General features: G+C 43.7%; 1 protein-coding gene and 1 pseudogene across 1 annotated transcript; both read left to right on the forward strand.

Annotated features, from left to right (window-relative positions):
- The first annotated feature begins 14,247 nt into the window (after window positions 1-14,247).
- On the forward strand, window positions 14,248-16,181 carry LOC109763968 (lecithin-cholesterol acyltransferase-like 1; annotated as a pseudogene).
- A 5,444-nt stretch (window positions 16,182-21,625) lies between these two features.
- LOC109763969 (uncharacterized) lies at window positions 21,626-24,367 on the forward strand. Its single transcript, XM_020322844.4, has 3 exons — window positions 21,626-22,836; window positions 23,226-23,452; window positions 23,543-24,367. Exons 1-3 carry the CDS (start codon window positions 21,906-21,908, stop codon window positions 24,242-24,244), a joined length of 1,860 nt encoding a protein of 619 aa, XP_020178433.2. The 5' UTR covers window positions 21,626-21,905; the 3' UTR covers window positions 24,245-24,367.
- Window positions 24,368-25,054: the final 687 nt, after the last annotated feature.

The raw sequence follows: 25,054 nt of genomic DNA on the forward strand, positions 1-25,054 counted from the left end.
CAGGTATTTGAGAGAAACCAGAATAACCATCTAGAAAGCAAAAATGTGTGTGTTTGGATAATCTTTCTAGCATTTGATCAATAAAAGGTAAAGGGTAATGATCCTTTTTAGTAGCTTTATTTAATTTACGGAATCAATTACCATCCTATAACCTGTAACAATTCTTTGTAGGATCAATTCATCTTTATCATTAGGAACAACGGTAATACCTCCCTTCTTGGGAACACAATGGACAGGACTTACCCACTTACTATCAGCGACAGGATAAATTATACCTGCCTCCAGAAGCTTTAGTATTTCTTTTCTTACCACTTCTTTCATCTTAGGATTTAACCGTCGTTGGTGATCAACAACCAGTTTAGCGTCTTTCTCCAATTTTATTTTGTGCTAGCATAAAGTGGGACTAATGCCCTTAAGATCATCAAGAGTATATCCAATAGCAGCACAATGCTTCTTCAGAGTTTTCAATAATTTCTCTTCTTCCTTCTCTGAAAGGTTAGCACTAATAATAACAGGATATATCTTTTTCTCATGAAGATAAGCATATTTAAGAGTATCAGGTAATGGTTTAAGTTCAAACACGGGATCACCCTTGGGTGGAGGAGGATCCCCTAGGATTTCAACAGGCAAGTTGTGTTTCAAAATAGGTCCCTGTTTAAAGAATACTTCATCTATTTCCCTTCTTTCATTCATAAACATACCATTTTCATGGTCGAGCAAATATTGTTCTAAAGGATCATTAGGAGGCACGGCAATAGAAGCAAGACCAATAATTTCATCTTTACTAGGCAATTCCTCATCACGGGGTTGTCTACGAAATTTAGCAAAATTGAACTCATGAGACATATCCCCTAAACCAATAGTAACAACATCCTTTTCGCAGTCTATCCTAGCATTAACAGTATTCAAGAAGGGTCTACCAAATATGATGGGACAAAAGTTATCTTGTGGAGAACCAAGAACAAGAAAATCAGCAGGATATTTAACTTTCCCACACAAGACTTCAACATCTCTAACAATCCCAACTGGTGAAATAGTATCTCTATTGGCAAGCTTAATTGTAACATCAATTTCTTCTATCTCAGCAGGTGCAATATCATGCATAATTTCTTTGCATAAGGAATGAGGTATTGCACTTGCACTAGCACCCATATCACATAAGCCATGATAGCAATGATCTCCTATTTTAACAGAAATAACAGGCATGCCTACAACAGGTCTATGTTTATTTTTAGTATCAGGTCTAGCAATTCTAGCAGCTTCATCACAGAAGTAAATAACATGCCCATCAATATTATCAGCCAAGAGATCTTTAACCATAGCAATACTAGGTTCAACTTTAATTTGCTCAGGGGGTTTGGGTGTCCTAATATTACTTTTGTTGACCACAGTTGAAGCTTTAGCATGATCCTTTATTCTAACAGGGAAAGGTGGTTTCTCAATATAATCAGTAGGAACAATAGGATCATTATAAGTGATAGTCTTTTCTTCAACTTTAATAGGTGCAACTACTTTTACTTCAATGGGAGGATTATATTTAAACCACTTCTCCTTAGGGAGATCAACATGAGTAGCAAATGATTCACAGAAAGAAGCTACTATCTCAGAGTGAAGTCCATATTTAGCGCTAAATTCAGGGAAAACATCGGTATCCATAAAAGATTTAACACAATCAAACTTAGGTGTTATACCTGACTCCTTACCTTCGTCGAGGTCCCAATATTCAGATTTGCGTTTAATTCTTTCCAATAAATCCCATTTGAATTCAATAGTCTTCATCATAAAAGAGCCAGTACAAGAAGTATCGAGCATGGAGCGATTATTGAGAGAAAGCCGAGCATAAATTTTTTGAATAATAATTTCTCTTGAGAGATCATGATTGGGGCATGAATATAACATTGACTTAAGCCTCCCCCAAGCTTGGGCGATGCTTTCTCCTTTGCGAGGCCAAAAATTATATATATAATTACGATCACGATGAACAAGATGCATAGGATAAAACTTCTGATGAAATTCCAATTTCAATCGGTTGTAGTTCCATGATCCCATATCATCACATAGCCTAAACCATGTCAATTCCTTTCCCTTCAAAGATAAAGGGAAGACCTTATTCTTGATAACATCCTCGAGCATACCTGCAAGCTTAAATAATCTACAAACTTCATCCACATAGATTAGGTGCAAATCGGGATGTAATGTTCCATCTCCTGTAAAAGGATTAGCTAGCAGTTTCTCTATCATACCCGAAGGAATTTCAAAGTAAACATTTTCAGTAGGTTGAGGAGCAACTCTTTGCTCTACTGGTCGGGGTGAAGATACCCCGAACAAGCCCCTCAAAGGATTATGTTCCATAGTAACAAGTGACAGTAAATTTCAGCACACTATATAAATTTTTTCTTACCAAATTCCACCTACCAAAGGCGCTTCACTCCCCGGCAACGGCGCCAGAAAAGAGTCTTGATGACCCACAAGTATAGGGGACCTATCGTAGTCCTTTCGATAAGTAAGAGTGTCAAACCCAACGAGGAGCAGAAGGAAATGATAAGCGGTTTTCAGTAAGGTATTCTCTGCAAGCACTGAAATTATCGGTAACAGATAGTTTTGTAATAAGGTAATTTGTAACGGGCAACAAGTAATGAAAGTAAATAAGGTGCAGCAAGATGGCCCAATCCTTTTTGTAGCAAAGGACAAGCCTGGAAAAAACTCTTATACGAAGGAAAACGCTCCCGAGGACACATGGGAATTATCGTCAAGCTAGTTTTCATCACGCTCATATGATTCGCGTTCATTACTTTGATAATTTGATATGTGGGTGGACCGGTGCTTGGGTACTGCCCTTTCTTGGACAAGCATACCACTTATGATTAACCCCTATTGCAAGCATCCGCAACTACAAAAGAAGTATTAAGGTAAACCTAACCATAGCATGAAACATATGGATCCAGATCAGCCCCTTACGAAGCAACGCATAAACTAGGGTTTAAGCTTCTGTCACTCTAGCAACCCATCATCTACTTATTACTTCCCAATGCCTTCCTCTAGGCCCAAACAATGGTGAAGTGTCATGTAGTCGACGTTCACATAACACCACTAGAGGAAAGACAACATACATCTCATCAAAATATCGAACGAATACCAAATTCACATGACTACTTATAGCAAGACTTCTCCCATGTCCTCAGGAACAAGCGTAACTACTCACAAATCATATTCATGTTCATAATCAGAGGGGTATTAATATGCATAAAGGATCTGAACATATAATCTTCCACCAAATAAACCAACTAGCATCAACTACAAGAAGTAATCAACACTACTAGCAACCCACAGGTACCAATCTGAGGTTTTGGGACAAAGATTGGATACAAGAGATGAACTAGGGTTTTAGATGAGATGGTGCTGGTGAAGATGTTGATGGAGATTGACCCCCTCCCGATGAGAGGATCGTTGGTGATGACGATGGCGATGATTTCCCCTCCCGGAGGGATGTTTCCTCGGCAGAACAGCTCAGTCGGAGCCCTAGATTGGTTCCGCCAAGGTTTCGCCTCGTGGTGGCGGTGTTTCGTCCCGAAAGCTTGCTTATGATTTTTCCCAGGGTAAAAGACTTCATATAGCAGAAGATGGACACCGGAGGCCTGCCAGGGGGCCCACGAGGCAGGGGGCGCGCCCCCACCCTCGTGGATGGTGGGTGTCCTGTTGGGGATTGTAGCAGAATTTTAAAATTTTCTACGCATCACCAAGATCCATCTATGGAGTTTACTAGCAACGAGGGAAAAGGAGTGCATCTACATACCCTTGTAGATCGCGAGCGGAAGCGTTCAAGTGAACGGGGTTGATGGAGTCGTACTCGCCGTGATCCAAATCACCGATGACCGAGCGCCGAACGGACGGCACCTCCGCGTTCAACACACGTACGGAGCAGCGACGTCTCCTCCTTCTTGATCCAGCAAGGGGGAAAGAGAGGTTGATGGAGATCCAGCAGCACGACGGCGTGGTGGTGGAAGTAGCGGGGATCCCGGCAGGGCTTCGCCAAGCGCAAGCGGGAGGGAGAGGTGTCACGGGAGAGAGAGGGAGGCACCAGGGGCTAGGGTACAGCAGCCCTCCCTCCCCCACTTTATATAGGCCCCCTGGGGGGCGCCGGCCCTGGGATCCCATCTATGGGGGGGGGCGGCCTAGGGGGGGAAACTTCCCCCCCAAGTCAGGTGGGGCGCCCCCCACCCCCAGGGTTTCCAACCCTAGGCGCAGGGGGGCGCACCAGCCCACCAGGGGCTGGTTCCCCTCCCACTTCAGCCCATGGGGCCCTCCGGGATAGGTGGCCCCACCCGGTGGACCCCCGGGACCCTTCCGGTGGTCCCGGTACAATACCGATAACCCCCGAAACTTTCCCGGTGGCCGAAACTGGACTTCCTATATATAATTCTTCACCTCCGGACCATTTCGGAACTCCTCGTGACGTCCGGGATCTCATCCGGGACTCCGAACAACTTTCGGGTTTCCGCATACTAATATCTCTACAACCCTAGCGTAACCGAACCTTAAGTGTGTAGACCCTATGGGTTCGGGAGACATGCAGACATGACCGAGATGCCTCTCCGGTCAATAACCAACAGCGGGATCTGGATACCCATGTTGGCTCCCACATGTTCCACGATGATCTCATCGGATGAACCATGATGTCGAGGATTCAATCAATCCCGTATACAATTCCCTTTGTCAATCGGTACGTTACTTGCCCGAGATTCGATCGTCGGTATCCCAATACCTTGTTCAATCTCGTTACCGGCAAGTCACTTTACTCGTACCGTAATGCATGATCCCGTGGCTAACTCCTTAGTCGCATTGAGCTCATTATGATGATGCATTACCGAGTGGGCCCAGAGATACCTCTCCGTCATACGGAGTGACAAATCCCAGTCTCGATCCGTGCCAACTCAACAGACACTTTCGGAGATAACCGTAGTGCACCTTTATAGTCACCCAGTTACGTTGTGACGTTTGGTACACCCAAAGCACTCCTACGGTATCCGGGAGTTGCACGATCTCATGGTCTAAGGAAATGATACTTGACATTGGAAAAGCTCTAGCAAACGAACTACACGATCTTTTGTGCTATGCTTAGGATTGGGTCTTGTCCATCACATCATTCTCCTAATGATGTGATCCCGTTATCAATGACATCCAATGTCCATAGCCAGGAAACCATGACTATCTGTTGGTCAACGAGCTAGTCAACTAGAGGCTTACTAGGGACACGTTGTGGTCTATGTATTCACACATGTATTACGATTTCCGGATAACACAATTATAGCATGAACAATAGACAATTATCATGAACAAGGAAAAATAATAATAACCATTTATTATTGCCTCTAGGGCATATTTCCAACATGTCCCCCTCTGGTACTTTCTTTGCTCAGTATTTTTTATTAATTCCAAAAACAACTTCCGTGGATTTTCAGGACTTTTGGAGTTGTGCAGAATAGGTCTCTAATATTTGCTCCTTTTCCAGCCCAGAATTCCAGCTGCCGGCATTCCCCCTCTTCATGTAAACCTTTTAAAATAAGAGAGAATAGGCATAAGTATTGTGACATAATGTGTAATAACAGCCCATAATATAATAAATATAGATATAAAAGCATGATGCAAAATGGACGTATCAGCTAGCAATGGCCGTTTTCTGATGCACGCTGAAGCTGAATGACCTCCCCCGGTTATTGCCGCGTGAGATCCTAGGGAACATAGGCATCGCAACACCGCGTCCTTAGGGCTCAGACACATGCGTCATTTGGCCACCGCCTTCCCGCCACCTTGGCACACCGATACGTGCGCTATCCCCTGCAGCATAATGGCCGAACAACCTCAAGCAAGCACGTCCTTCAACCACTGCCGCCGTCACGCCAATTCAGCCTACCGCGCACGCGCCGTGTGAGCCCCATGCAACTCAACGAGCCACTCCGCGTTCATGCATTGTCGGCCAAGAGGAGAGAGATGACGCAGGCTTAGGAGGAGAGGATGAATGGGTACCTTACGTCTGGCCTCTGATGCACCATAAGCACGTCGTGTTGCTGCCCCGGCGCCGCTCGACTTGTCATGCCGCCACAGGAGAATACACGAGATGGGGGAGGGAATACGGTTTCTCCGGTTGGATTGTGGATAGGGAATCGGATCAGTCAATCGTGAGCGAAACAAAATCGGCGTGCTCAGGACGGCATGGTGTTGTGACATGATCCCAACATCACGTCATAGGGGTCTGGACCAACACCATGTCGTGTAGGTGATATGCCTAGTATGAATTTGGTATTGGCGAGAGGTAAACAACGGTGATGTAGAGGTTAATTGTTTCCTTTGTTTGGAGATTGATTACCATCGTGAGTTAAGCTGGGTACTAAAGAAGAATCTAATTGTGATACGTGAATTGATTGTTGCCTTGTACGTTTGGTTTTGGTATTTGAAGATTGATTACCATCCGTTAGTTGGGTTACCAAAGAAGAAATCAATCACCATATGTGAACTCATTGTGTTACCAAATAAACGTTGGGTTTGTCCGGCCAGTGGGAGGGGGGTGAATAAAAAACCGACGAAACTGGGAGGTGGGATCGTTACTGCGGGGGAATTGGGAGGTGGGAGGGAGGACGAAAAAAACCAGGGGAGGTGGGACAAAAATTAACCGCGGAGACTACCAACTGAGACATGAGGAGTAGAGATTATATCGAGCTATCTGTACTGTCGAACAACCACTACAACCAATAGAATGAGCTGCCGATGTGCCGCTGTGGCCACTTTCATCCTTGAACCGGTTTAACATTGTTGATGACAACCGAAAAGTCTACGTGCACGTGCCCCTAATGACCAACTGGAAATCATTGCTTCCATTAACCAAACAACTCGGCAATAAAGATCGCTGGCTACAAGACCATGCACTAATTCAAAGGCTCGATCCCGCCATACGGCTTGGGGCACAAGTCCTGATTCTGCACCACACGCCCCCAGTGCATCCGCAACTTTATTACATGCCCCTCAGCAAAAACAAAAACAAAACAAATGGTTAATAATCTTCTTAAACAGGATACCATTCATAGACATATGTCGTGGTCGTTGGAATTGAGTAGCATGAAATGAATAATCAATCATGTATTATCGGGCATACATATGTGAGACAGTCTATACTAAGATGACCAATAACAGCTGCTAAGGAGAACAGACAAGTAGGTGGCCTAGTTCTGCATCTAGTGGATGGCGGGGTGTCAATCCTTCAGTACACTGATGATACTATCATCTTCATGGAGCATGATTTGGCTAAAGCAAGAAATATGAAGCTTGTGTTATGTTTGTTCGAGCAATTATCGGGGTTAAAGGTTAACTTCCATAAAAGTGAATTGTTCTGTTTTGGAAGAGCCAAAGATGAACAAGATGCATACAAACAATTGTTCGGATGAGAATTGGGATCTTTACCCTTCACATATTTGGGTATACCAATTCACCATCGCAAGCTTTCTAACAAACAATGGAAGTGCATTGAAGATCGATTTGAAAAGAAACTAAGTTGCTGGAAGGGCAAGCTTATGTCATACGGAGGCCGATTAATTCTCATTAATTCGGTTCTTACAAGTATGCCGATGTTTCTTTTGTCCTTTTTTGAGATACCAGTTGGAGTCAGAAAAAGGCTAGACTTCTATCGATCTCGCAGAAAAAGGCTAGACTTCTATCGATCTCGATTCTTTTGGCAGAGTGATGAATCAAAACGAAAATACAGACTCGCTAAATGGGATATTATTTGCAGACCGAAAGACCAAGGGGGTCTCGGCATTGAAAACTTAGAGGTGAAGAACAGATGTTTACTCAGCAAATGGTTGTTTAAGCTATCTGCAGAGACGGATGCCACGTGGGCACAAATATTGTGGAATAAGTACCTTAACTCCAAAACATTGTCCCAGGTGACAGTGAGGCCGACTGATTCGCCTTTTTGGAAAGGACTGATGAGAGTGAAATCAGTCCTTTTCAACAGGACAAATTTTGTAGTTGGAAACGGTACTACCACGAGGTTCTGGGAGGACACATGGCTCGGGGAGACTCCCCTTGCACTCCAATATCCCTCTCTCTATAATACTGTGCAGCGAAGAGAAGCTTATGTTGCAACAGTATTACAGTCCAACCCTCTCAATATCCAATTCAGAAGGACGCTAGCAGAAAATTGTTGGGAAGCTTGGCTACACTTAGTACGACGACTAATGGAGGTTGAGCTTTCTCAACAACCCGACCGGTTGAACTGGAAACTAACAAAGAATGAAGAGTTTTCGGTTAAATCCATGTATTTGGATGTTATCAACTCTAGTGTTATTCCTCGCTCGAAACATGTGTGGAAAGTCAAAGTGCCTCTAAAACTCAAAGTGTTTACGTGGTTTGTACATAAACATGTTATTCTAACTAAGGATAATTTGGTAAAACGCAATTGGACAGGATCTACAAGATGTAGTTTCTGTGATAAGGATGAATCCATCAAATACCTCTTTCTCGATTGTCCCTTGGCAAAAAATTTGTGGCGGACGGTGCACTTAGCTTTTAATATTACTCCTCTGAATACCATCAACACGTTATTTGGGACATGGTTAGATGGGTTAGACTCCGAAACTGCGAGACACATCCGTGTTGGAGTATGTGCTTTATTATGGGCTGTATGGAACTGCAGAAACGATTTGGTTTTTAACAGAACAACAAATATTCATTTCTTGCAGGTTATCTTCCGGGCCACTACACTGATCCGTATGTGGTCGCTACTCACTCCGACGGAGACCAGGGAGCGTTTGGTTACTGGATCTGTCCGATGGGAGATGGTAGCTCGGGATATCTTCAACCGGTTTGGATGGCGGTCATGTAATAGGATAGGTTTTTAGGGTCCTATCTTATATTTTTTTGCTTGCCGGTTGTGGCTTTTCCTGTTATGATACTTTTGCTCTTTGTGAGCTTTCCTGCTTTTCAGACCGGAAGACCTTTGTGGAACCTTTTTTATTTTTATTAATAATGTGGCCGTATGCATCGTTCTGATGCAGAGACCGGGACCTGTCGCCTTTTCGAAAAAAAATCTTAGCTATATTGCTCGGCACAACCGATGAAATGAATTAATTGAAGAAATATTGGCACGCCAACTCACCAAAATTGGCCAATTGGCCATCCATCATATAAAATAAATAAATTTGGAAAGGTGATACAAGGTGTCAACATGACATACTGTTGCAAATTAGACAACATGGTGAGGCAGTAGCGCGGGCCTTGGTGCCACCTCCTACTCAAGTAGAATCAATTCCACATCTCCAACCGAGCAGCAAGCCCGGTTAGCTATCTCATACCTTGAAATTCCACATCTCCAGAAAGTATGCAGAACGAGCATTACTATTTCTCCGGAGAAGCGGGTCCTGGTCATCAATACAATAGCTGCTGGTCATCTGATACCAGATGCTTGTACTTCTGATCGACGTTTGCCAATTTCACCGCCTCTATCAAACCCTTGGTGACGAACATTTTCAGGATGTCAGCAGCCTCTTTTATGGCTGAACCAATCTAGGTTAAAAGCAAAAGACAAAGAAAAAATAAACATAACCGTCCCGCTGTCGTACACAAGTCAACACATATTCTTTGTTTATTGTCCTACTATGTCCAGCCTTTAATTAAGTTGTTTTGTCCCAGAAAATGCTCCCTCTCGCCATACTGTAAATAGTAGCAATACAGTCATCATGGAGCCTGTTTTAATTATATTTTGCAGGGGGACATTGCCGAAATATGCCAAAATTAACTCAAGTAGATTAAAGTCATTAAAACAGAGTTTCCTTGTATAGCCAAGGGTGTTGGAGTCCTTCTACTGGGTCACACTTGTCCTAGCAATGAACACGGTCATCCAACAATAGAACAAAATAAGGCGAACTAACATGTGGTTGGATGGTTAGAGGGACAGTGGCATCCCCAGCCCACCAGGGTTCAAATACTGGTGCTCGCATTATTCCTGGATTTATTTTAGGGTTTTCGGCGATGCGCTTTCAGTGGAAGGAGACGTTCCCATCGACGACGAGGCACCTATGGTGACTTCGTAAATCTCAAGATGACATGCCAGCTCAGTCTCTCAAAGGTGCTCATAGGGGTAGGGTGCGCGTGTGTGTTCATAGAGGTGAGTGTATGCGCGTATGTATGAGCGCTTGCATATGCACTTATTAAAAAACAATAGAACAAAACAAGGTGTTTCTAAATTAATTCAATAGGAACTAAACCACAAATCCACAAATAATAAGAATAAGCATAACATTAAACTAGAACTCAGAGGGTAATAGGAAAGGAGATTTTATACCCGTTCGCGACCAGTCTGGTTGAACCTCTGAAGCACAAAAGCTTTGGGGTCCATCTAACCATGAGGACGTCCAATTACTACATAAAACAAACTTTAATCTTTGGTATAAAAGGATACAGAAGGAAATCTGAAACCTATAGATGTTGAACCTACCAATCCTTAACCGGTCAAATTCTCGGTTCTTGCGAAAGTGGTAGATCACACTCTTCAACATGATTAGCTAACAAGGTAAATGTTTCATGTGAACAAAGAGCCATGGTTGTATTACCGAGCATGATGAAAATGGAGATAAAGAGGGTGGGACATATAACACTTAGAAAGGAATGGGGCACATCTAATACAAAGTTTCCCCACATTATTTATATATTATATAGGCGTCCAAATAGCCACAAGTGCAAAGCCTGATGGCAAAAATCTGCAGAGGAACCCAATTTGTTCTTTAAGTGTCCAGTGGCAATGCTGCAAAAACAAGAGGCCAAAACATCAAAAATCCATCAAAATTTATATTCTTACATTTCAAAAAATTCTCAAAAATATAGATATACATGGAGGCATAATGCACAAGTGTGTAAATTTTCAGGATAAAATACGTTAAAATGAGGGCTGCGCAAAAACAACAAATCTGGGGCTTTTTAACATATGATACTATTCATCCTCGCAGGCCATGAATTTGTCTTTTTTGTACAATCACATTTCAAAGTATTTCATTATGAAGTTTTACACACATACACATAACATCCTTGTTTACTTGTACAAAATTTTCCAGTTTTCTCTGAAACTGAAAAGTTTGAATTTTTCAAAAAATTCAGCCTCCATGGAGGCCGAGAGCCAAAATGCCTCACTCCAAAACATACACTATCTTATTATACTATATACTATATATCACCAAATGACTTCAACTATTGATGTAAAAGCATATGAAAATGAGCCGTTGATAGAATCTGAATATGGCGCGTGCTCTATCACCGAAGTTATACACACTCAGTACAGTAGAACCTTTTTATCTCACCAAGCGGAGCAAATGCAAGTATCCACCGCAGTAAGCACGTCTGCTATCATGACATCTAGCTTAAGCACTTGATCAAACAGCTGTAAGTCATGATTATCCTTCCGTGCTACAAATGGTAGTCACGTTTGATGATTCAAATTGGACTAGTAGAGACGAGAGAACGCTTGCATGTCGGCTTACAGAGGACGCGATCCCCACGACACTTATGAATGCCGTCATGATTTGCTAGAAAATCCATGTGTCTGACAAAAAAAAAGTATAGATATGCATATATAAAAAACCTAAAACGTATAGACGTGAGAACAGTTGCAAGTTGCTTACAGAGGGCGCGATCCCCACGACAGTGATGAATGCCATCACGACGTGCTACAAAAATCCATGTGTATGGAAAAAAATATAGATGTGCATATATAAAAAACCTAAAACGTATAGATGCAATATTTTAGTATCAGCATAAGTAAAAATAGTTGGAAAAAATCGCTAGAAGGAGGGCTTGAACCTCCGACCTTGTGGTTAAGGTCCACACGCTCTAGCCAACTAAACTATTCCAACTAATTTGTTTTAAAAGGTTACACATCCTACAATAGAATACTCTCTCACACGCGCACGTGAGAGCTGCCAAAGTTCTTTGTTATTGTTTGCACCTTCATACGTACCCACGTGATGTTTTTTTTAACATAGTACAAATACAAGCACTCATATACACGCGCATATACTCACTCCTATGAACACACACGCATACCCTACCCCTATGAGCACATCCGAAAGACTGAGCCGACATATCATTTTGAAATTTACGAAGTCACTGTAGGCACCTCGTCGTCGACGGGAACGTTTCTTCCCACTGAATGCGCGTCGCCGGAAATCCTGAAATAAATGCGAGCACCAGGATATTAGAAACCTGGTGGGCTGAGATACCACAGTCCCTCTAACCATCCAACCACGGGTTGGTTCGCTACCCACGTGATGGTTGGTAAGTTTAGCTTTGGTAATCATGGGAAGTTTATAGCCAGATCAAAGCGCATGTGCAGTACACGCAAGAGCTGAGACGATCGAGAAGCGCCATCACAGTGAACCAACGGTGGTCTCCGGGCGATCTATCTTTTCATTTGCCCCTTTGTGAGTCCTTGGCGGATCATAGTGGTTTTTTCTTTTGCAAGAAACTTCCAATCTATTCATCTTCAATCATGGCAGTACAAAGAACAATAGAGGTAATAAGAATTATAACCATATCCGTGGATCACCTAGCGACGACTACACATATTGAAGCGAGCTGAAGGCGTGCCGCCGTCATTGCCCCTTCCTCGCAGGAGGCGAAGGCGGATCATAATGGTTTGTGACTGAAGATGGATGAGGTGAGAGGTGACAGCCAAGGTGCAACCGAAAAACAGACCAATCCTTCGTTGAGTGAGGTTTTTTTCAAGTAGGATTTTGGTTCTAATCCATCCAATGGTCAGCATATTTTGACTGGGCTGAAATAGACCGCTCTTTCCTTCATGTAGTATAGTAAATAATTTTTGCCTAAATTAACCCTTTACAGCTCTAGCTATAGACCTTATATGACGCGCTTCTGTGATAGAGAATACCCAACTAATCTTTGTCAATTTCTAATAATTGGTGTTTCGTTAGGTTATACAAATAAAAAAATATCACAATGTAACTGTTGGACAAAGTTTTTGGAGAACACATAATTGTTTTCTCTTTTTTTATAGCATTTAGTACAATTAACATTAATAAAAAAGATATGTTGTATTGTGATGTAACCATCAAATGAGATTAATGTAGAATAACCTAAGTGATTTTGCAATATAGTTCTACTAATGAGTAAACAATTGATATTAACCAAAAAAATACATCTGTACGATTGAATAAACAAATGTAAAAATTTAACAGACTAAATTTTCAGTCTATAATAGTATACATTTAAACTTAATTATATAGAAAAATAATATACTTTCGCTGTTTCAAAATAACTATCGTTCTAGCTTTGTGTTAAGTCAATATGTTCTAAGAAACCAAGTTTTATAAAAGTAGTATGAATATCTAAGAGATTAGATAATGACATTGTGAAGATATGTATTATGATGGAGGGTGAGTATCTTGGTTTTGCAGATGTTGGTAATAAAAAAATGACTTAGCTGAGTTTAACATAGTACAAAGTTAGAATGACTTCCATAAAAAACAAAGTTAGAATGACAACTAATTCAAAAACAGAGGGAGTGCGTTGTAATTGCAATTCAAAATTATTTGCATTTTTTTTAAATGAGGTCTTGCTCTTCTTTTTTGACAAACATGGTGCATATGTAGACGCCCATAATATGCACACACAGTCATCCCTATGAACACACACACGCACACCCTAAGCATCTGCGAGAGAATGAACCGGTAGGTCTTGAGATCACGAAGTCGCCACATGCACCTTGTAATCGATAGGCATGTCATACCACTGAAAAAAGATGCCCCGCTCTTGAATTTCTATCAATAGAAACCATCATGTTACAAACTCTAACTAAAAGTAAAGATAAGCAAAGGAAAACATCCATCTATCAGATTCAGAGAGACCACGGAAATAATGTAGCTAAAGTATCACAAAGAAGATCAACAAAACAACCAATTCAATAGACATAACAATATTTATCCTTCTTGCTCATTTTTTAAATGTGTTCCTTCTTTACATTGTTCTTCAATATGTCAGCATTAATTTACTTCCTCATGTGGATGAAGCGATAAGTCCTAACTTTGAAGCACTACCTTTTATAGTGTTACCTAACCAGAGGTAATCCTAGGCACGCATTAAAAACATATTAAAAACTTGCCACACATTAAAGATGGTTACTAGTCTATATAAGGCCAAGCGTCCAATAGATAATGGCACTCACTGTGTAGCACATCATCGCATCATTTGATGGCAATTGTCTCGCCATCTACTGATCTTCTAGCACTCCTCACCTTTCTCATCTGCCTCCTCTGTTATTGCGGCGCGGAATATGATGTCGGGGTCTACAACCCAATAATCTTGATTCCAGGTATTAGTTGCCCCAATCTGGAGGCACGGCTGACCGACGCCTATGTGACATCGCTGCCCCGCTGCAACGCGTTCAAGGGGAAGGGATGGTTCTCCCTGTTGAACAACACGTTGGACCTTGTCCGACATGACTATGTGTCGTGCTTCGAGGAGCAGATGCGCCTCATCTATAACCCCACCCTCAAAGACTACCAAAACCTGCCTGGCGTCGAGACACGTGTGCCAGACTTCGGCTCCGCCCACGGATTCACCTCGAAGAACCTAGATGCGTAAGTACACATGATGTACAAGTAATTCATCTGCTAGCTTTCTACTATGTACTGATGTGTATATTGATCTTACACTGTGCAGTGCGTATATACAAATATTTACTACGGTTGGTATACTAATATTTACGTTCATATTGATTCACTACATAATATTTGGCGTTAAAAAATCAAAATATATGTCTAGAACCACAAAAATTACATGTGTATGTATATTGTATACTATGTTTTTACGTTCATAATTTTACGTGACATATTTTTTTACAACCGATATATTTCCTTATGTTCTCATTTGACTTGCGACGTAAGCAATTTTTTTACGGGACGTAAATATATGATGCGGTGATGTTAAAAAAAACACACACACACACAGAAATAATTTTTTTTTGGAAAACTCTTTACAGAGCCTGATGCTTTTGTCTCTAGAGCATTGTGGATCTGAGAATTAATGCTTACATTGCATTCATGGTGTTCAGGAGCCGTAAGGGATTTTGCATGACAAGGGTCCTCGAAGAGCTTGAGTTGCTTGGGTATCATGACGGAGATAACCTTTTCGGAGCTCCCTACGACCCACGACATGCTCCTCCGCTACCGGGCCAGCCATCTAAGGTGTTCTCCAACTACTTTGCTCGTTTCAAGGATCTGGTGGAGCGCGCAAGCGAGAAGAACCAAGACAAGCCGGTCATCCTCGTCGCGCACAGCTTGGTGGCATGGCCACCCTCAAGTTCATTAACTGGACTCCCATACCATGGAGGAAGAAATTCATCAAGCACCTAGTCCTCATATCGCCTGCACTTCCGGGAGGCTTTATGGAGGCGCTCACGAATCTCGCCTCAGGACCGAAACCCCTTGTTGTCCCGACAATTCCGCGCTTGAGTTTGCGGCCAATGTGGAGAACCTTCGCGAGTGCCCTTTTTATTCCTCCCATCTTCCCCGACTTTTGGTCACAGGCCGCTCGTGATCACCAAGAACAAGAACTACTCGGCGTATGACTACAATGAATTCCTTCCGGCAATCGGTTTGAACACCGAGGTCGTGGAACGAGTGCTTTCGACGAAGCTGAGAGTTGATGCACCGATGGTGCCCACAAGATACCTCAACGGCGACGGCGTGCAAATGCCGGAGCAGGCAGTATACTGGGATGGTAACTTCGATGTGGCTCCCAAAAACGTATACGGCGATGGAGACGGGGTTATGAATTTGGTTAGCGTTCTTTCTCTCGTGAATGATTTGCGTAGACAACAACAGGCTAACATACCCTTTAAGTTCGTCAAGATTGTTAATGCTACACACTCTGACATTGTTGTTCAGGAGCATTCGCTCCAGAAGATCATGTATGAAATTCTAAAAGCAAATCGCTGAGGAGTCATCATATGTTATTTCTGTTTCTCTTCATATTAAAGACTTCCAACCTCACTATGTAATTGTGAATTATTTTTTGATTCGAAATGTGGACCATACCGGTCTCTGCACCGATTGATATAATTTGATACTATTGTAGAATATTATTCTTTGGGAAAGATGTCAATGTGGAATATTATCAACATATTGTAAAGATTTCCTAAAGGTAAGTGAAATTGGGCACAGCTGCCCGTTGTAAATTGCATACTGAGCGGAAACAATATCAGGAATTAAGGTGACTATATTATTCAGCAATCTTAGCTGGACTCGCGTCGTTGTATCAATGGATTGAAGTAGCTGTTCACAGCCGTGCACATGCACACCGGCTACATGCCTTCTTTTTTCCGGTAATATTCAGCGAAAGTTCTCTGGGTGCAACAATTGTTTTTGGCGGCAATTTATGCACTGGGAGAATGACAATTCTTTCATGCGATGCGAACACAGCAAATTTTGCGGAAAAATCCTCTGGTCAGAAGTTTCCATGTGTATGCGAAGAACTGTCATAGAAAACGTTCGCAATTGTCATGCACCACCGTGAACGTTTGGCGGCTATTGACATCCTTTTTGTTGGCAGAAACCCAGCCAGAATCAGTGTCACCAAGCGTCTGTTGTTCTGTGGCAAATATCTTTGTTAGAAAACAACACTCACACGCTCCTCAACATGCTCATGTATCCTACTTGCAGTTAGCGTGGTATTTTAAAAAACATGCTCAAATATATACGCATGTACACTTACCTCATATCAACATATGCACGTATATTATATTCCTATAAGCACCACTCATAGATTGTTGTTCTGCGTGTACTTTGTGTATAGTTGAATGAATAATCAGGCATGGAGCTGGAGATCATAACCCACTTCAGGGGAGGCCATATTCCCAAGGGATTAAATTGTCTCTCCAAATATGGATCGTCTAAACTGAGTGAATCCTCCACATATTTTTGTTTTTTGTTTTTGCAAGAAGACTTCCCGACTGGTATCGACAAGGTCAGGCTGGTTCCAATATGGGAGCGACGACAGTGGCGCGTCGGCTGCTTGTCCTGGCAGCGACAATGGTCGTTCGGTGGTCCATAGACCTCGATGTAACTTTTATAATGATTGAGGTGCTTTGTATTTTCGGTGAATCTTTATAATAGATCTGCCCCTTTCACGAAAAATAGACATTTTTTGCAATTACAATAACGAAAATGTTAACGCCCACACGCGTGGGCCTTTGCAACTTGGGCCGAACGCGTCTGGAGCCGTCTGATGTATTTGCTCGAATCTTGGAGCAAGGAGGAGGGAGGTCGCGTGCCACGTCATGTGTTGTCGCTGTGCGGCAGTTTCTCGACTCGCCCGAACGGTGGACCCGCGGCGGATTGGGCGACGGTTGTCACCCTTGTCGTGCGGGCGGTTGCCACATCGCCCGAACGCCCACGAACGCCATGCCCGCACCCTCTTTTCTCCACATCGCGGCAGTTCACTGCGGCTCCCCCTCTGTCTTCCTCCTCTCTCTCTCTCTCGCGCATTGCGCTTCGGCGGCGGCGCAGAGGCGATTTCGCGGCGATTCATCGGCGAGACGGCGGCGGCGCTCGCGGAGTTGTCGTACAGGCGACTGCGCTTGAGTAGGCGTTGAAGAGTCGCCGGAGACCATAGGAGAGGAGGTAATGTGCTCGAAATCGTCTCCACTCCCCCTCAATCTCTATTTTTGCGTCTCAAATCGACGGCGATTCCGTGGCGATCTTTGTTTCTATTTGGTGGGGATTCTGCAGGAGTCGTCGGTGGGACGTAGGGGCGGCTCGTTGGTCACCGCACTAGACCATTTGGTTGGTTCATTTAGTCGCCTTGCGGATTCATGCTCTGCTTTGAATCGCAGAGTTCATTCCCCTTCTGGATTTCATCCATTTCTATGGTTTCCAAGCAATGGTTGGCACTACCCCTCGTTTTGTGAAACCAGAGCAGTGATGCAGTGAATCACTGTGTTCTCGTCTTTTGGTCGTCTTATTTTGATGCAGTGAAGGTCTAGAACACAGCGTGAACCCTAGATCCATTTTATGTAGATTTCTAGTTTCTTTTGATTTTGAACTAGGTTTTGATTACAGTGTTTGTGTGTGCTAATCATAATTAGTTGCCTATGCCGTAGACCCAAACATGGCAACTACATATGTTGATTGTGCTTGAAGTTGCCGTACCCTTCACACATTCAGATGGCAACTCTAATGTTCCCCATAAACACTAGTTGCCCTGTCTCTGTGTGTACTGGTGGCAAGTCAATCTTTGTTCCAAGTTAAATTAGTTGCCATGGTGTCTGTCGGCATACGTCAACTTGATATTCGAGCGTGTCTGTTTACTTTGCTGCCATTCTGTTTTCCTAACAGATGGCAACTCAATAGGTGATTTTAGTACATTAGCTGCCATGGCGTTTGTCAGGACATGGCAAACAATAAAAGATACCCACCTTTTGTGGTTGCCATTCTGTTTTTTGTAACATATGGCAACTATGTAGTTCATTTTCATTTTAAACTAGTTGATGTGGTGTTCGTCGACACATGACAACTGGTATCTGAACATTGCCATCACTATATGTTTGCCGTTCTGTTTACCTACCAGAATGGCAACTGCATGTTTGTCTGTGTGTGTACTGGTGGCAAGTCAATCTTTGTCCCAAGTTAAATTAGTTGCCATGGTGTTTGTCATCATACGACAACATGATATTTGAGTGTGTCTGTTTAATTTGTTGCCATTCTGGTTCCCTAACAGATGGCAACTCAATATCTGATTACAGTACATTAGTTGCCATGGGGTTTGTCGGCAAACAATAACATATCCCCACCTTTGTGGTTGCCATTCTGTTTTTGTAACATATGGCATCTATGCAGTTCATTTTTGCAAATGTTCATACTTAAGCCTTGTTTGTCATCTTTTGAACCATGGCAATTTTCACTGCGATGATGAAAATTATCAATTTGGCAGACCTTTTGCTGGTGCTCACGGGAAATGTACCCTGTTTTACGAGTACCCACTAATGTGTATTTGCCGTCTGTTACAGCATAATGGTTCGCATCCGTCAGGACGATGATGACGATGACTTTGTGGACCCACCCCCACGGAACGTTGTGGCTGGTGCCAATAAACCTGCGAAGGAGGTTGGTTTTTCTTTGCTTTGCCAAATAATTGCATCTCCAACCCACATAGGGTGGTTGACCAGATCTTGTAGCGCCCCTCCTGGGTGATCTGAGGTGTACGTAGCACAAGCATTTTTCGTTGTTTCTGTCTAAAGTTGAACCTCCTGCATGGAAATTGTAGCTGTTATTTCATCGTGGCAAATGTAGTTATGCTTGCATGGGAACTGCAAGTAAGCAGTTATGGCAACTACACATTTCATCAGTAATGGAGACTGCAGTTGCCACATAATGGCAGTATCCCTGCAAATATGATGGCAACTGTAGTTATCACAACATGGCAACTGTAATTATGCATACATGGCAAGTTCTTATAACCAGTGGTGGCAACTGAAACACGATCAATGATGGAAACTGCAGTTGCCACATGATGGCAAATGTAGGTACCACAGCATGGCAAATGTAGGTACCACAACATGGCAAATGTAGGTACCACATCATGGCAATTGAATTTGCCATAGCTTGGCAACTGCTAGACCATCACCACATGGCAGTTCATTCTGAATACACAAGTTATTTTTGTCCCTCGACCATTCATGGCAGCTGTTGTTGCCTTGGGATGGCAAATGCATTCATTAACCATTTACTTTCTCCATTTTTATTCTCACCTGCATAATACGTTGATGGCAGGTTTCCTATTGTTAGCTATTGCCATGCGTTACACGCAGTTGCTGCAAATGTCATTTTTTAGTAAGTTTCCCTGGTTCATAATATGTTTTTTCTTCATAATTTACCTTGATCTCTTTTCGTCCCGATGCTGTTGTCCTGATTGTGAGGCACTCGCATTTACTCCCGGCGCAGTTTTTGCCATGGGACCTCTGATGGCAAACTATAATTCCCTGCAAATGTGTAGAACGAACATCATACGTTTGCCATTATTTTGTCTTCAAACATGGCAAACTATCCTTTTTGCTCGATACGGAAACGCCCGCATGTCTCTGTATTCTTGCAGTAGAGGTAGCAATGGCCCCCATGAAATGAGGTTGTTGTACGCATCTCATGGCGTCGATTGCGGCTGTCTGAAAAACCAAGGATTTGAACCTTCGCCTAGTTCCATCCTTCCTTTTTGTTAGTCCCCAAAACCTAGATGCATAACGAACAAACACATGTTGTGTTAGTTTGCATTCTACCTTGCATATCCTATCTTCAATGAGCATCACAAAAAATGTAGCATCTGATTTTCACATGTCAAACTGATTTTGGGTGGCAATTGGCTGCCTGATGGCAAATTCATCCAGACTAATGAGGCAAATACTGTTGGAACCACATGGCAAATCTTGTGGTCCAAGGCGGCAACTATTTTTTTCCCCATTCGGATACATGCCCAGTGTTTCTCCCAGAGCAATCCATTTGAATTTCACTAGTTGGCAACTACTGTGTTGGAACCACATTGAAGATTAGGTGATGCAAAACGGCAACTAATTTTCCCATCTCTCCCATATCTACCAACACACCCAACTGCCATACATCCCAGCAGATCTGGGAGAATTCTGGATGAATCCGGGTGACAATTCTGGCTTTTAGAGACAGCAGTCACCCCGTCGATCTCAATTCGTGCGTTAGGCATGGCAATTCGCCAAATCCCAAATTTTCGAACCTACTGAGATGCGGGATGAGAGTGTAGGGACGACAGAGTGAGGGCGACAACTGCGGGACATACATAGAAAAAACGGGTTCGTTGACGTGTTCTTGGTCTACGATTTTGGCGTAGCCGACCTTGTTGCCATGGCAATTTGGGTGCAGATCAGCGGAGGTGAACGAGACGAGCATGGGCAGAGGTAGACGAAGGAGTTGGAGGAGGGGTTAGGGGAGTTTTGCGGGCAGGCGTTTTTGGGACAGTTGACAACGTGCGGGCTTTGGCATTTGCTGCCGCACGGTGGTGTGCGGGCCACATATGTGCCTGCCCGATCGTTCGGGCGCTGGCAGCTGCGCCCGCACGGGGTGTGCGGGCTGTCAAGCGTCGTTGCCGAACGAATCGTGCGGCGCTAAACCTTACAGCCCACACGTGTGGCAGTCATCGGCGTCCTTATATTATGGGACGTAGGGAGTATAAACTAGGATACTAGACTCTGTTACGTATTGTTCAAACCGTGGCTGCGGTAGAAAAGAGGCGAGGACGGGGACGGAAGTCGGAAGGGGAGGCGATTGGTGAAGGAAAGGAGTGGCGAGTTCGGATCAAGCGCGAGCAGTTGCAGTTCGGGACGACGTACAGCTCCATTGCCGATACGGAGGACCTTTTTTAATTTCGTCCGAGTTGTAGCTGGATTGAGTAGTAGCACACCGATTCGTAGTCTGAGTTGCTCTGTACGCCCCCCGGTACAGCACCCCAATATATAAGACAGATCGATACCTCCTACGGCTTTGGCGATCAATCGCGGCGATTCCCTTTTATTTCTAGGTTTCTTTAGACAGGCGTTTCATTTTCAGTGGAAATCGAGGTTTTTTGTTGTTGAGGGAAGTGGAAATCGAGGTTATTACCCGTGAGCGTGTGTCGTGTGCAAACTTGGACTATTTAACGGGCCCCACTTCTATCCGGCCCAACCAAGCAGTAAGGAGATAGCCCGAGGGAACAAAACACCCCCATCGTCCGCCCCGATCTTAGAAACCCGGCCTGCTTTATTTTCCCCTTCCTTCCCCTAAAGAACAGAGCGGCGGCGGCGGCGGCGGCGAGTTAGACTGAGAGAAGAGGCCGGGGAAGTTGATACGGAGATGGGGCCCCGACCGCCAAGTTCGCCGGCTTACGCAGTGATGCGGAAAAGAGCAAGCAGCGGCTTAACGGCCTATCTGATTGCGAGGCAGGAGATACAGAGGAAGGTGGACGAGTTGGCCGAGAAGGAGCTTGGGCCCGATGGCAAGGAGAGGTTCCTTGCCACTCTACTCTCCCAAGACAAGATGAGGTCCATGGAGGAGATGATCGCCTATTCGGCGCGCAACATCTTCCAAGAATTTTTTCATATGTTACACCAATCGCCGATGGAAGAGGAAGAGGAAGAGGAAGAGGAAGAGGAGGAGGAGGAGGAAGAGGAGGACGAGCTGGAGCTGGAGGAGGAGGATGAGGAGGAAGATGAGGAGGTAGAGGAAGAAGAAGAAGAAGAGGAGGAGGAGGAAGAGGAGGACGACGAGGAATTACGCATGACTGTTCAGGTATCCTTCTTGTGCGACCAGATCAGCGACCTGGTACTAGAACTTCTGAAGATGGTTCCAGACGAAGAGCCGGAAAATCAAATGCTGTCCTTGGTCAAAAGGCTAAATAGATTGCAGTGGATCACAGACAGCATCAACAATTTCGTCTCAGAAATTGCGGTGAGGGTGTCGAGGGAACAAATGATAGAGAGAGCACGCAAAGAGAAAGAGGAACAGAAGAGATTCCTCCAACAGGGCCAGGAGGTGAGGAGCTCGGACAAGAAACAGGAGCAGGAGAGGACCTTGGAGGAGAGGGAAATCAACGGACAAGCGGTGGTCGCCGGAGGCAGATTAGTCACTATGGCAACGGACAGAGGCTTGGAGGCCAAAGATATCGAGGCTGAAGCGGTGATCAGCGAGGCCGCAGCCGCAGCCGGGGAGTATGAGGAGGAGGCTTTTGCTCGCTTCCGTAGGGACTGGGAGTGTCGCCAAGGTGCCAACAGCTTCGAAGACCTGAGTGAGTAAACATGCATGCTTTTCTTCTTCCTCCATAATTAATCTGTCCAGTGCTCAACGTCAAAATTGCTATGCCATTCATTGTTTAAAAGGGAAAAGTAGTTACATATCAAAGCCCTGCTAGTTACTAATGTTTGAGTTTGTGTGACTATTATAAGTTTCTTGCTCACCAGTGACAATTATTATATGCACTATGTATGTTGTATCTTTCAGCAGATCCTTCCAAATAACACTCTGCAATCAGTCTAGAGGATTAAACGCGTGCGTAAACCACCCTGAAACATTGATACTCGTTTTTTTTGTTTGCACAATGATTGCAAGCAAAGAGTAGTCGCATTGGATCTTCATTTTCTTACTTCCATATACTTAACTGGGTGTTGCTGCATGCAGCTTTGTTGAGTCCCATGCTCTTTACACACTGTACACCGGGATTCGAGCCAGTAGACGCTGTCCTCCCAAGGACTATGCAGATCTGTTCTATCAAAGTTACTGACTTGAAATACTTCAAATTGCCACTGAAAGTATATGGTGTGGTTGCCGCCCGAGATGCTGTGGATGGGCGTCGCAATCCCATCTTCCTTTGTCCAAGGGATGGCTGCCAAGTCCTCAATGAAGCGGTATGTAAACTATTCTTCTTGCATTCATTTCTTGCGGGACGACCTTTGTTTATTAGTCAATGGCAAATTATGACGATCATATGCTTGCAGGATCCTTTTTTGCATTTGACCGGCCCAATTCGTGCAATTGTGTCTGAGGAACCCGTTGACATTGAAATCCAGTTAATAATAAAGGGCAAAACGGCGTCTGAAGACAGAGCATTGGTGAGGGATGCCTTTTTATGTGATGGTGATGTTGGCCATTCTCGTGACGGTTTCCGAACTAGCATCATTGAAAAAACCTTTTGCACACTAGAGTTATGTTCTCAGCAACTTAAACGTTCGGTTCAAGCCACTATCTTTGGTGTTCATGTTGTTGATGTGAAGTTAACGCCTTTTCAATATGGAGTCCGAGTTGTTTGCTACACATTTTCTGAGTGTGAGATTGAAGAAGTCAATGTGTCCAAGTCAAGGAAAATTGTATTGCTTGATTCAAAAGCTGGAAGAAAGTGTGCAGTTAAAGGTGGTTATCTGAATCTGTCAAGGCAAGTTCTATCCGTAGAATTCTGTGGAAAGCTAAAAGTTCTTATTCAAGCATACACACCGACTGGAGACATCGCTGCACAAGGACTTGTATTTGTCGTACCCAAAACATACAACACAAGTCAACATGTATGTGAGCTTGGCGGCTTCAAGGTGGAGTTTACCATTGCTTGGTCCCTCCTTGTTGAAGATGAAGAGCATATCTTGATGAATGGATGTGTGGATCCTTTTGCACCGTGTCCACCTATGAAACCCTCTTTTTTTAACTAGGGGCTATCTTCTTCAAATGGTGGTTTGTTGATTTAAGTTGACAATGGTCGGTCTGACTATATGTAAGCCAATATATAAAGTTATTTCCATGTTGTAAGACATATATATCTGTTAATTTTAGGATGGCAATACTACGCTACACGGCGGGAGGCTGTACATACGCATCAAATCAAGAGAAATCAAGGACCCTTGATTTGATGCTAATTGCTGCACCTAAATCTAGTAGCATGATATTTCGTTATGTGCCATAATGTCATTTTCTCCTTCTGTACTCGTGGATACCACCGTTTGATTCTGGTAGCCGTGTGATATGCAGGTCGTGCTAGAGGACACGGCTCCCCTGACGTACCGTTGGCACACCGGCATGTGGATCCGAGCCCACACGTTGGTGGCCCCACGTCACAGGAGCTGCTTCCCTCACTATAAGGGTTAGGCCTGATTTGTTGCGCCGTTGATGATGTTGGGTTTCTTTAAAAAAATTCTCTTTCAAATGGAGAACGCTTCTTTGCGGGCGAGCATTGAAGCGCCCGATCCACAAACCTCTCCCCTAGTTAATTCTATTATTAGTCTGTTCTTCCATAAGTCTCTGTTGCAATAAATTAAACACGTGGGGCCTAGCATTGCCTTCCATAAATCTCTTTGTCCCCTTGATTTCAGGGGGTGGGGGAAGGTCCGTCCTTTAATCTTTCTCTCACATATATTTTTTTAAAAGGAAACTTGAGTCCCTGAGTTACGTAAGTTTTTGTCAGAAATCGTGTGCGAATTAGCATCCCCGTTTCAAATAAGGTGTGTCTGATTAAATTTGTAGAG

The sequence above is a fragment of the Aegilops tauschii genome, chromosome 2 (assembly GCF_002575655.3).
Source record: "Aegilops tauschii subsp. strangulata cultivar AL8/78 chromosome 2, Aet v6.0, whole genome shotgun sequence".
NCBI lineage: Eukaryota > Viridiplantae > Streptophyta > Magnoliopsida > Poales > Poaceae > Aegilops > Aegilops tauschii.